The 12,965-nt window shown below is 49.7% G+C and overlaps 1 protein-coding gene across 2 annotated transcripts in view; it reads right to left on the reverse strand.

The window, feature by feature from the left end:
* Nucleotides 1-628: 628 nt before the first annotated feature.
* The window catches only part of TP63 (tumor protein p63), a 131,852-nt gene continuing 119,515 nt past the window's right edge, over nt 629-12,965 (reverse strand). For both annotated transcript variants that reach the window (XM_073358732.2, XM_073358733.2), the window contains 4 exons: nt 5,893-6,050; nt 3,781-3,925; nt 2,667-2,760; nt 629-925 (listed from right to left, as the gene is read on the reverse strand). In XM_073358732.2, coding sequence (XP_073214833.1) covers nt 629-925; nt 2,667-2,760; nt 3,781-3,925; nt 5,893-6,050 — 694 coding nt within the window. The remainder of the gene's footprint in view (nt 926-2,666; nt 2,761-3,780; nt 3,926-5,892; nt 6,051-12,965) is intronic.

Below are 12,965 nucleotides of genomic sequence, written 5' to 3' on the forward strand. Positions count from 1 at the left end.
GAGGGCAGGCTGTCTGTGAGAGTGAAATGAGCACAGAGCTCACATCCATTCAGAACCAAGGGGAATGGAGTCAGAGAGGAAGCAGGCGTTTTCTCCTGAGCGCCGGGGAAGGACAGGAACGGGGAATTAGCTGGCCCATGGGATGCTCACCGAAGCACTGAGCGGCAAACCTCCGTGGAGGATGGAGGAAGCGCTCAGCTCTGCAGAAAAGTGCCATTTAAGTGAAGCATTCAGGGACTTCCCCTTGATTTTTCTGTGGTATCAAGGTACATTTCTCGTGTAAAAAAAAAAAATTACAATGAGTGGATGAGAAAGATGAGGTGTGGGTCAGGACGCCCGTGCACGTAGGTTTCAAAAGACAAAAGACAAACCCCGCTCCCCTCTCCCCAAAGGAAAGCCAACAGCAATGGCGAAAACCACTATCCGCATCCCGCCTCGCTCCTCTCTTTCCCTGGCTACGCGATGGAGGCCGCGAGCCCAGGAACGCGGCTGAGACAGGATTAGGGGCAAGCTAGCTAGAGTAAGGTTCCTCTGCCCTTCTGCTCACGTACAGTCCGAGTGGACAAAGACACGGGAAGGGTGGAGTAGTTCGTGAGTGGGGTGGGGCGGAGGCAGAGCCCTGGCGGCTTCACTCCCCTTCCTCCTTGATGCGCTGCTGCTTGTTGCGTCGAGCGTCCATGTCAAAATTGAAATCGTTCCACTCGTCGCGGGGTGGGAAGGAGATGGTCTGGCGGAGTGTGAAGCGGACCGCGTCGATGACCCGCTCCCCCCGGGTCTCGCTGGAGCCCACACTGACGGTGGAGGCTCCGCTGGGGGTGCGCAGGAGGTGAGGAGGGGAGGAGAAGTCATGGAGCTGCCGGTGGTCCAGGATACCTTTCCAGATGGCATGGCGGAACTGCTCCGGGATCTTGAGGCTCACCAAATCCTGGAAGGCAAAGAGGTCATCTCCTTCAGCAATGGCTCATCGGACCCAGCCATCCCCGAGGTGCAACACACAGACCCTGCCTCCCATGGACATGCCAGGAAATGGCCTCTGGGCTGCCCAGCCACCTCTCCTGCTATGGCCCAGGATGCAAGCAGTTAGAACCCTACCAGACTCAGAGAGCGGGCGGTTCTCTGGGTTGCCCTTTCTGAACGGACGTTTGTGGAGGCCACACAAATGACACGAGGAGACAAGCCCAGCTGAGCAGAAACACTTGCTCGGGCACAAGCCACCAAGGCGTAAAAGTGAGAAACCCTCTTCCACCTGGTCTTCCACAAAAACCTCCAGGAGCTCTGCCGCTCAGGCCATGGGAGAGGCAGGGAGGCTTCAACATGTCTGAGAATCTGACCATTTCTCTGTAAGCTGAAGAATGGATTTAGGACCTTCACTTTGGGTCCCAATATTTGAAACTCTTGGCCTTGAAAACTGCCTCTGTTAAAGGAGATCAAAGCAGCTTGTCACACCATCCTGGAGACTGAGAAATCCCCCCACCAGAGAGAAGGAGCTGGTTTTGTACTGGTTTTCAAACAGGAACCGAGCGCTATTCAATGGCTGTCACCATGTAGGGCAACGTCCTGGCCATCACACAGCCCTACACAGAACGGGGTGGGATTTTAAGGCTTCAGGGCTGTACACAAACACTGATCCTCACCCAGCAGACAGACCGACCCCACTTATCCCATCACCATCTTTCAAACCCAACTCCGGGAATGCTCTGATCTGAGCTCTGAGGCACTGACTCACTGGAAGAGTTCAGCTGGGGCTCCGCCTGGCCTCTGGGCTCAGATCAGTTCTATTCAGCTGTTAAATTTGCTCCGGGTCCAAACCACCACAAAGTTTGGTATGGGTATGTGAATTAGAGGGCCTCGTGTCTGCGGCCATCTCTACGCATCCCGACACTTCTCTTGCTAGCATGTAGCAGGGGTGGCTCAGCCTCCCTTTGGTAAGCGTGACATCAGCTGTTCAATGAGGTCACAGTCGTTTTGGTAAGCCAGTGTGCAGCTGGGATCAGCTCTTCTAGCTGCAGCCGTGGAGAGGAAAGATCAGCCCAGCCTGCAAAAGCAACAGCACCCCAGCCAGCCAAGCCCTGGGGAGCGAGAGAGGGGTGGGCAGCCTGCCAGCAGAGAGCAACAGCATTGGACAAGAGGAAGCAACCTGGCAGAAGAAGCCACACTGGAGGGGCAAAAAGAGATCAGGTGGCACCAGACCAGAGTTGAGCAGTAAGCGACCTGGCAAGATCATTCGGGTCAGGCTGGGAAACAGAGGCAAGGAGAGGAAAAATGCAGACGATGTATGGGCAGCCACTTTTGTTTTGTTTTGTTTTGGAGACCATCAGTTTGCAGGTAAGTCAAGGTATTTCCAGCCCTTATAAACGGAAACCAAGACCTGGACAATTAATGGGTGTGGGGTTTGGAGCCAGCCATGAGGCCAAAATAGAGTCAAATACTCTGCGCCAGGCAAAGCCATTACCCTACTGCACTGGGGATGGGTTCAATCTCTCAGCCTCCTAGGAAGCCTTCGTTGGTTCACAATAGATAGGATTAAAACTAGCTGCCCTTAAAAAAAAAAAAAACTCTCTCTCTCTTTCTCTCTCTAATAAATATGGAATCTGGATTTCTGACCCGCCCGGCCCCAACCAATGGGGTGGAGAGAGCACACAAACAAAAGGGTGACTGTTACTTACATCCATGGAGTAATGCTCAATCTGATAGATGGTGGTCAGCCCCTGGGTCGTGAAATAATCCACGCAGGATGAGCAGCCCAACCTCGCTAAGAAGCTGCAGGGGAGGAGGGAAGGGAAGGAAAGAGAAAAAGGATCACCCTGGCTGCAATAGCCCAACCGTAGCATAACCAAAGACTCGACCACCTTGCAGCAGCTAGACAGTGGGAGGCGGAGACGCTCCCCCGCAGGGTCACCTCCTCCAGCGTGGCTGAGGTCAGCAGACACCAGACATCACTGCCATGGGACGGCTCTCAGTCCAGTGCCTAGCAGACAGGCGTCCACATCCTAGGGTGCCACTGTGGCAGGCGGTGACCTGAGCAGAGAGGTAAGGGAGCAGCACAAGCATCGGAGAGCAAGCCCCCATAGGGGTAGTCCTTCCGGGTCAGAGCAGAGGTACTTCACTAAGGGGAGAGCTTGCCCTGCTGACACGCGGTGTGGGGCGAGAGGGCTTCACTCAGCAGATCCAGGGCTAAAATGCATTACACAGATGTGCCTCTAAACAACATATCCAACCCTAACCGTCAGCGTTAGGCTAAGGGAAGCATTAACCTACTTGTTTGGGCACCCAGGAGGAAGCAGGACTCTGTCAGAAGCCCCTTGGTTCTTTCCCCAGCCCCGATAGCGTCTTATTGTGGGACCATGAGAAAATCCCCTCAGTCTGATTGATCCCGCAAGAAGCCAAGCACCCTCAACTACCGATGACTCCAGCAGCCTTGTAGGCCCCGGGCTGGTAGCCCCGTTTCCCTTCCCGCGTGATGGGGACGATGCTCCTTGCTGAGCCTACCTCCGAGTGGGAGGGGTGTAAGTGTTAGTCGACTACCGTTTGAGAAGCTTGGAAACGCAGATGTGGATGGTGCTGCCGGTCAGTCCACCAAGGACCACCTACCCCTTGGATGTGTTCTATTGAAACTGCTCCTCTCAGATCCTCCCCAGGGAGGCTCAATCCGATAGCCCCACAGACGGGGATGAGACAGAGCCCAGGTGACCGTGCGGCCCATATACTTTGACCCCGATGCACGAGGCCTTGTTTTCTACAGTCCCTGGGTTTGGGTCTCGCCGGCCTGCTCCCGCTCACCTGACGATGCTGCAGTCTGTGGGGTACGGAGGCGGCGGGGTGCAGTGAGACGTCGACGGCATTGAGAGGGAAGGAGGCAGTGTCTGTGTAGGGCTGAGACCGTTCATGTCTCCGGCCATTGCCATGTGGGTGCCCATCATGGGAACTAGAGGAAACAAGCAAAGGGAGAGAATTGTTACATAGGACTTCCACCCCAGTGGGCCTTCCAGGGCAGCTCCCCGACTCGGAAATGCCACCACAAAGCACCCCAGGGTGCTATATCACGGGGGTTATCTTGGGCAAGGAGCGCTCTCAAGTCTTCTCTCCTAACTCGTGTAACTGTAGATGACAATCCAGGCAAGGGAGCAGAGGGAACAAGCCACCTGGTTTTCAGAGACACGACGCCCCCTAAGCAAATCACCGGGAGTCTCGTGCCTCTGAAACCACAGCCCTAAGGTGCATCGGGATTGGCAGAGCGGCTGAGCACCACTCTGTGGTTGGGATTGTGCCCCACAGGCTGCAATCAAAGGTGCACGCTGCACGGATCTTCTCTGAACTTAGGAAGCGTTTTCACGAGCCCAGGGAAAGCTGCACCGCGGAGGCAAGGCTGCACCTTCTCTTTGGAGCGGGAAAGGGGAGGCAACTGACCCGTAAAAGCAGAAGAGTTTACTGCAGTAGCACGTCAGGCCTGCAGCACTGAGCACCGTTACCCTGTGATTTCAAAGCGGCCTCAGAAGCTGGACAAGCATGTCACAGATAGGGAAACTGAGACGTGGAGAGGCCAGGTTCTCTCCCAGTGAGAGACAGCCAGTCAGCGACAAAGCTGGGAGAGGAACCCAGATCTCCAGAAGCCCAGCCCTGTGCACCAGCACGGCCTCGGGGGCAGCAGGCTTTGCTCCACGACCTGGGTTGGTCTACGTAGCTGGATCGACAGCCCTGGAGCCTGAAACTTGCTCTCTGCAGAGCAGGGGCAGTATGGGCAAGCAGCCATGCATGCTTCCCCCGCCCCACCTCCACGAACATGCCTCAGGGTACGTCCACGGCACGCAGCAGCTAGGAGGCGTGATTCCCAGCTTGCATAGACAGACATGCGTTAGCGATATAAGTATAAGTATACTTGTATAAGTAGGGGCATAGCGAGCAGATCGAGGGACGTGATCGTCCCCCTCTATTCGACATTGGTGAGGCCTCATCTGGAGTACTGTGTCCAGTTTTGGGCCCCACACTACAAGAAGGATGTGGATAAATTGGAGAGAGTCCAGCGAAGGGCAACAAAAATGATTAGGGGACTGGAACACATGAGTTATGAGGAGAGGCTGAGGGAGCTGGGATTGTTTAGCCTGCAGAAGAGAAGAATGAGGGGGGATTTGATAGCTGCTTTCAACTACCTGAAAGGGGGTTCCAAAGAGGATGGCTCTAGACTGTTCTCAATGGTAGCAGATGACAGAACGAGGAGTAATGGTCTCAAGTTGCAGTGGGGGAGGTTTAGATTGGATATTAGGAAAAACTTTTTCACTAAGAGGGTGGTGAAACACTGGAATGCGTTACCTAGGGAGGTGGTAGAATCTCCTTCCTTAGAGGTTTTTAAGGTCAGGCTTGACAAAGCCCTGGCTGGGATGATTTAACTGGGAATTGGTCCTGCTTTGAGCAGGGGGTTGGACTAGATGACCTTCTGGGGTCCCTTCCAACCCTGATATTCTATGATTCTATGATGCTCCAGCTAGCATGACAAAAATAGCGTGGTCGCAGCAACCCAGGTGGTTGGGCAGGGTTGGACTCTGTCGACCAGCCCGAGACGTTGTCCGTGCTGCCAGGACCCCGCTGTTATTTTTACCATGCTATGACGTGCAGAGCTAACATCTGTCTGCCCGAGCTGGGAATTACGCCTCCCAATGACAGGTCAGATGTACCCCCCGACCTGGAGGGAGAAGGGACTGCCGTTCTGAGTGGGAAGGTGTTTCCACCTCGGCCACTCTGCTGTGATTGCCAGAGAGGAGCTAATGGAGATGGGTCCTGGGACATGGAGAGAGATCACTTGGCAACTGCACCCTGTTCCTAACCCCCTCGTCAAATACACGAAGAGGTCGATGGGGAGCAAGAACAGAACAGGAAGCGAAAGAGCCAGCCCCTTACTGTTGGTTCCCATGCCGTCGGGGATGGCAGTAGGGGTCAGAGCATTGCGCTGCTGGGGGTTGATCAGCTGGCTGACCGAAGGCAGCTTGTTCATGCTGTTCATCTTGCTGAGTGGTGGGGAGTTGGAGCCATACGACGACTGCGACTGCATGGAAGTCCTGCAAAATAACGGCAAGGTTAAAGGTGTTGAAGCTTAGGGAGGAGATAGGAGCTTGAGCCAAGTCTTGTGCGTATCAGGGGAGGAGGATTATCTGCTCTATTTTAGTATAAATTACAGGTATCACATGGGTGTCGCTGTGACGGCTCGTTGAAAAGTATCTATTTTTCAGTCGGCAATGTTGAAAAAATAACTAAACATCACAAATTTCCCAAGAATTTTTTTTGGGGGGGAGGAGGTTGTTGGAAGAACAAACTAAAATTTTTTGGAGGAGGGGGAGGAGTGTTTTGTTTTGGGTACAAATCTGTTTTTGGTTTTAAATAAACCCAGAAAATTTCTACCAAAAATGTTCAGAGTTTTTGTGTTTCGTTTATTTGTGTTTTATTTATTTTATGTAAAAATATTCTTCCGCGCCAATCTCTCTTCAAAAATCCATTTTCATTTAAAAAAAAAAAAAAAGGGATGAAGCTATTTCGACCAGCACTAGTCATTACTGACAGCTGGATGCAGACACTGGGATAGTTTTCAAGTGAGGGAACAATTATTACATGGGCCTTTTTAAAAACTCCTTGCGGAGGATTCACAGCATCAGGCTGAGCCTCTATTTCCAGGTGTGCATTACAACCAGAAGTTCCCAGCTGAGACAGTAGGTGCTTTTGATCTCTACGGAGGCTGAGATTTTAAAAGAAGCCTAGGGGGTTTAGATATGCAGCTTCTGTTACTTTTAATGGGAATTAGGTGTCCAAATCCCTTAGGCTGTTCTGAAAAAACATCAGTCTCAAATGACAACTCTCCAAACCGGACTAAAACCAGCAGCCTCCTCGTGCACTAAAACTAGAAGGTAACCAACCAAACCCTCTCCAAATCCTCCAATTCAAACAGCCTCACTCCATCTAGTATTAACAGATGCTTCTGTTACAGGCCTGCCCCGGGGGAGCTGCTTGTGAGATCTCTCCCCTCCCGACCCTGGACTGCTTGCATGGCAGGATTTCATCTTGGAAGATTGAGAGAGTGCCAGAGCCAAGTGCTCATGAATGGCAGCCCAGTCCCCAGATTGCGTTACAGCCATGGCATTCCATCAGGAGTTGGGTATTATTTTGAACATGCAGAAAATGATCATTAAGGCCAGTCTAATAGTGCAACTGGCAGTATCAGCACGTCACGCTGTCATAAGAGACCAGCCCCATCCCCCGCATGCTGGGCAGAGATCTAGCATGCTGGGGGCAAAGTTGCTTGGGAACTGGGCAAGCTTCCCAAACAAGATGATTTCTTGCCTGGCGGAGCTACAGCGCTTGAGTGATTGCTTTGCTGCATTCCAATCAGGAAGTACCTGTGGGGAGGGGGAACTTTCTCCCCATTATTTCCCATCAGGAAACCCACCCATCTGTTCTCCACCTGATTACAATGGATTCCTGGGAACTGACACTTCTTCTGTGTGAATGTGGGTGAGATCTCATGGACCACCTGGAATTGTGGACTTCACCATAAGTTTCCTGCCTGTATAGTTTTTTTTTTCCTTTTAAACTAAAAGACCCTAATTTCTGGATGACCTACTGAAACCTTTAGCATCCAAGCCCCACCTCCATACAGATAGGCGGTCTCCACCTGCCCTGCACTTTTTAGACTTGCTACGTTGGGTGGAGAAGACATCTGTTAACAGGATGCAGTATCTGGAGCCTGAGGAAGTGCAGACTAATAACACAGTTATAGGAGTTACAGAAGCACGTGAAGGGACCTCCTTGTATTTTGGGGGCACAAATGTAGGACAAGATCCAAAATAAACTTTACAGACCCAAGGAAAAGCGACAGCGCAAGGCGCGTACAATTAACATTAGTGATGGATGCAGCTCCCAAGGGGAAATGAATCCAAACCTTGAAATTCAGAGCCAACTTTTCAGGGCAGGGGTGCTGGTTTATATCAGAGGTTTCAGTTTGACCATTATAAAAGTCCAGGCCAGCCACCAAGTTCAGGTCCAGATTGATGCCTTGTTAAGGTTCAGAAGGGGTTTGGATTTGGGGGTTTAGTTAAGGTACAAGTTTGGGTGCTTACACTAGCCAGGCTCTGGATAACATGAGCACCACAGGGCTCAGCGGATGCCTGGTGCACCAGATCTCTTGCTTGTGATGCTTACGCAGCCAATCACCATGTAACAAGCTCTCACCAGCCTAACTCGTCAGGCCAACGGAGTGTCAGCAGAAGAGAATTTAGTAAAGCTTGGGAGGGGTTTTACTTCTAAAAAATAGAATACTTGTAAGATGATTTTTGGGGGGTGCCTGGATCTATTGGGCAGACGTCTCAAAAGCAGCACTGGATATAAGGCTTCATCTGCTCACACTTCAGTGAGAGCGGAGTTGGGCCAACGCTGAACGCTTTTGAAAATACCGCCCACAATTGTCTCACCCAGAGTCGATCCTCCTCTCACTTTCTCCCGCTTTACACTGTCTGACTCCCTGAAGCCAGTGGAGTCGCAGGTACAAACCAGGCGTGAGCGGACAATCAGGCTCCATATGTTTATGCCCATAAGCACTTCAGCGCAACTATTTTATCATGAAAGAAGATACCCAGAAAATTAAGAGGCAGACAGAAAAAGAAAAGTCCCAAGATAAACCAAGATGCAAAAGTTTATTGAAAATTAACATCACACATCCATGTAGCAATGGCCTCAGTAACACAAGGAAGTAGTTCTTGGCATGAAACACACAGTAGACCACCTGGCGTTTGGAGATTTGTTTAAAACAAATTGCTTTGTTTCCCCCAAATTCCCTTTTTTTTCTTTACACTTATTAAAAATCCTTGTGGATGAAGCTCTTATTTTAAGATGATGTTTAATGCACCCTAAGGAAGATTATAAGGAGGAGCATTAAAATCTGCTTGATACCCCAATGCCAACGAAAAGCATTTTAATATCAAGGCATAAGGACTTCACCAACAGACTATTACACTTCTTGGAACAGTCTGACACGAAAGGGACAAAGTCGAATACTGCAGTGGATTTTTCTTTTTTTGTACTGAGACTAACTAGGCATGTGGCCAACAGCATTTGTAGTTATGCAAGCTACTGTAAGGGTAATCAACTCCCACATTTCAGGACATCAACTGATCACCTGGAAGGGTCAGGAAAGAATCGTTTCCACTTGCAAAGCATGGCAGGGTTGGCAGGGCTACTTTCGGAAGTATTAGCCCCTGTCAAAGGCAGGATACTGGACTTGATGGATCACTGGTCTAATCCAGTTGGGCAAATCCTACAAGTGCTAGGGTCTAGATCACAGACCTTGATTCACACTGATGAACATTTACTCACATGCATAGTCCAACTGAAGTCAATAAGAAGCATTCACCAACATGAAAGAGCGGTTACTTACCGGATAGTAACTGCGGTTCTTGTACATGTAGTTACCAGTGTGGATCCCGCTCGAGGCGAGTGTGCAAGACAGGAATTTTTGGAATAGCAGTGTCTGCTGAGACATGCCTGCACTATGGCGTCCTCATGATGCCCACCCGCCAGGCTAAGGGTCTAAGGACCAGAGAGGCCGCAACCCTCTATTTCCTCATGGGATCTGGGAACATGGAAACCTCACAGGTTTCAGATATGGGGACATACCCGAAGTAGGCAGAGGATGCAGCTTAAGCTCTAGAGGAATGAGCCGTAATATGGGGAGGGAGAAATGTCAGCCATTTGGTAGCAGATTGATAGGCACAGCATGATCGGTTTGGATGGTCTCTGGGAGGAGACTGCTTGACCTTTGGCTGCACCAGAGATGGCAACGAAGAGATAAGGAAATAGCCGGAAGGGTTTCACTCTGTCAAGGTAATAGAATGGGGGGGAAAGAATAGGCGCCTATATAAGAAAAAGTCCCAAAGAACGGGGTCCCTTTAAAAATGGGACATCTGGTCACTCTACCCATGAGAGCCCAAGGACCAGTGCTAGGAGCCAGGTCTGTCCTGCCTTCTCTTGTCCCATTCTCCAGTGCCAGAGCAGACCTCGGTGCCAAGTGCTTGCCTGACACTGATGACCCTTGCTGGCCCTGGTCCTCTGTGTCACATTCTGGCTAGTGGGGGCACGAGGATTTAACAGAGGTCAAATCTGTCTTTGAGCTGGTACTTCTTGCCTCTGCACCAGAAGTTACTCTCACAGATTGCTCTGAGAGGCAGAATTTGAGACGGAGACCCCCTGGATTTCAGAGTCCTCGCCAAGAAGGAGTTGCACATGGAGCACTGATCCGGGATGTGGCTCTTGCCAAGACAGAATAAGGAACGGCTGTGGTCATTAGAAGAATTAAGCCATCACAAGATGGACACAGACTGAAGGCTTTGAGTCGGCCATTAGCGGAGAAAGGTGCTAAGCACCAAATGTGTCGGCTTTTTGTTTTTTGTTAAATAACCAGACTGGAAAACAAAGTGTAGAAGGATAATTAGGACTGAAATCTATTGAACAAGTTAAATCTAAGAAACAGTAGGGGGTAGCAAGCGAGCATCGTAGCTGTGTCACTACAATGGGCAGTGCGGGAGGGAGGTTGTGGACACACTTCATGCTCTTGGCTGGTGGGAACAGGAGGAGATCACTGTGCAGATGCAGCCCAATGGATAGGGCTACTCAGAAGATTCCTATCTTGAGAGGCCCTTGCATACCTAGAGTGGGATCCACGCTGACTTGAGCACCTCAAAGAAGAATTAGGGCTTCACAATCCACCGTAGGTTCAGTCCAACCCCCAGTGAAGTCTGTTAACGTCAGAAACCTTTTCAGGTTCAGTGGGAGTTGGATTGGTCCCAGTAAGGTTGATACAAAGTCAATGAGTCTTTCAATTGACTTCAGTGGGCTGTGGAACAGACCCTTTATGATCAAGGAGAGACAATTAATGATCCAGGTTGGAGGTCATATTTCTAAGAAAAAAAATTCTTGCCTATGCTAATTAATGTGCTTAACACCTCCATCTGTCCAGCAGTACAAAATATTTTAACTACTTGCATTACGACTGCATGACCAGCATTAAAACAAGGATTACCTGACCAACAGTCACAATCCCCAGCTGTTTATTCTTAAACATATCCCCCGTCCCACCACCCCGAGTGAAAACATCTTTAATTTAACAAGACAAGAGGCATTTTACGATTGAGACCTGCTCAGAGAAACTCTCACGAGTTTCACAAATACAGCAAAAGTAACAGTAGAGAGTTTTAACAAACATATTACAAAAAAAAATTGAGGAAGGCGCCATTGTGGTTTCAGACCTCCCAATGCTAGCGCTATAGCTAAGAGATCTGCAGAATGGTTTATTCTTGCAAAGTTTGAGTCCCTTCAAGAGATTGTTTTCACTATTTTCTCTGTTTCTAACAAGCTGGTTTTTTTGTTTTTATTTGCCACAGAGTTCCTAGTCCCATGAGCTGGACCAAACCCCCCCCCCCCCCCCCCGCAGCTTGGCTCATGGATAGACTGATGGATTTGGGGGGATGGAATGTTTTAAGATGGCATCGCTCTGTTTGGGAGGCTCTCTCCTGGAGTCCGTGAGTTCACTCCTGAAGCAGGCCGAAAGGAGACTGTAGAGGACGAACCAGAGAAAAGAGAAGATGAAGGCTTAGGACCCTTATAAACAACCCAGAAAAGAAACACCTTCTTTCTACCTTCATGATCACAGTATGGACTAGAGGGAAGAGAAACCCCACGTGGCTCAGGGCCTGCATGCAAGGGTCTTGGATAGGAAGGTTCAGCATGCCAGACAGCCCTAGTAGGAGTACCCAAGAATGAAGGAAAGTAACAGAAAAAGAGCGCCATGATTAATGGCCGTAGAAATTCAATTTCCAAATCACGGGGCACAAATACGTCTTTGGCGTTGATTCCAGCTACTGCTAACATACTGATCAACCATGAGCGGGAAAGAGCACTCACAGCTGGGGGAAAAACCCAGGTCTAACTGTAGACCACCCCACACTTTGTTTGCTTAAAAACAGAGGCTGGTACCAGACAGGAGGATGATCCAATTTATTGCAAGGAGGTTACATTAACTTAATCTACCAACCACACCACTGCCACACCTCCAAGGCTGGTTATTCTATGCAACATGGAATATAATGCATAGGGTAGCACTGAGATCCACACTATTTAAATGTGGTGCATGTGGGGGGAGGCTCTATATCATCTGCACAATAAAACACACTACTACTTCCTCCCACGTAGCCCTACCTTTTTGCTCCCTTTCCCTGTGATAGTCCTCCAGTCAGAGCACCATCCAAATGCCTGGAGCTTATAATGCACACAAGCGATACAAAGCATGCAAGGCAGACCATTAGCATTCACACAGTTAACAGTGAGTAACTAGACCAAGGTGCGAACGGAAACGTCACTGATAACATTGTTATTTTTCTACTGACTGCAGCGCAATTTTGCAAATTCATGCCGCAGTTTGACCACATCAAGCATTTGGATTGCTCTGCCTTACTGACGCTGACTTGAAAAATGAATTCCCTGGGCCTGGATAATGGGGAGCATGCGCATGTAGACTGAGAGCCAGTCAATGGTCTGCAAGCTACGGCCATTTTGATACTGCAGAGGTACTTTGCTGGGAAAGAAGTGATAAGATGGCTCCTAATTTCAGGAACACTTTGTAAAATTGCTTTAATCAATTTATGGACAATCCAAATTAAGAGCAGTTTGCACTACCTGAACAGTAAGTACCAAAGCGAAACTGAACACCGAAAAATTTTGGTTGAATTGGAGAAAGCGTTCTCCTGGTCATGTCCATTACAGACTGATGAATAATCTCTTGAGAGAAACAGGAAATCTCATTGCATTTACAGCTAGAATATTGGAGGGCTCTATACGGCAACTGGTGGAAGGATCTTTCCCATCTCTACGTTCTAGGATTCCCTGGTAATGCAGCAAGTCTGTGGTTTAAACTGGTGTAGCTGGTAGACTGAATG

Source organism: Lepidochelys kempii, chromosome 9, assembly GCF_965140285.1.
Source record: "Lepidochelys kempii isolate rLepKem1 chromosome 9, rLepKem1.hap1, whole genome shotgun sequence".
Taxonomy (NCBI): domain Eukaryota; kingdom Metazoa; phylum Chordata; order Testudines; family Cheloniidae; genus Lepidochelys; species Lepidochelys kempii.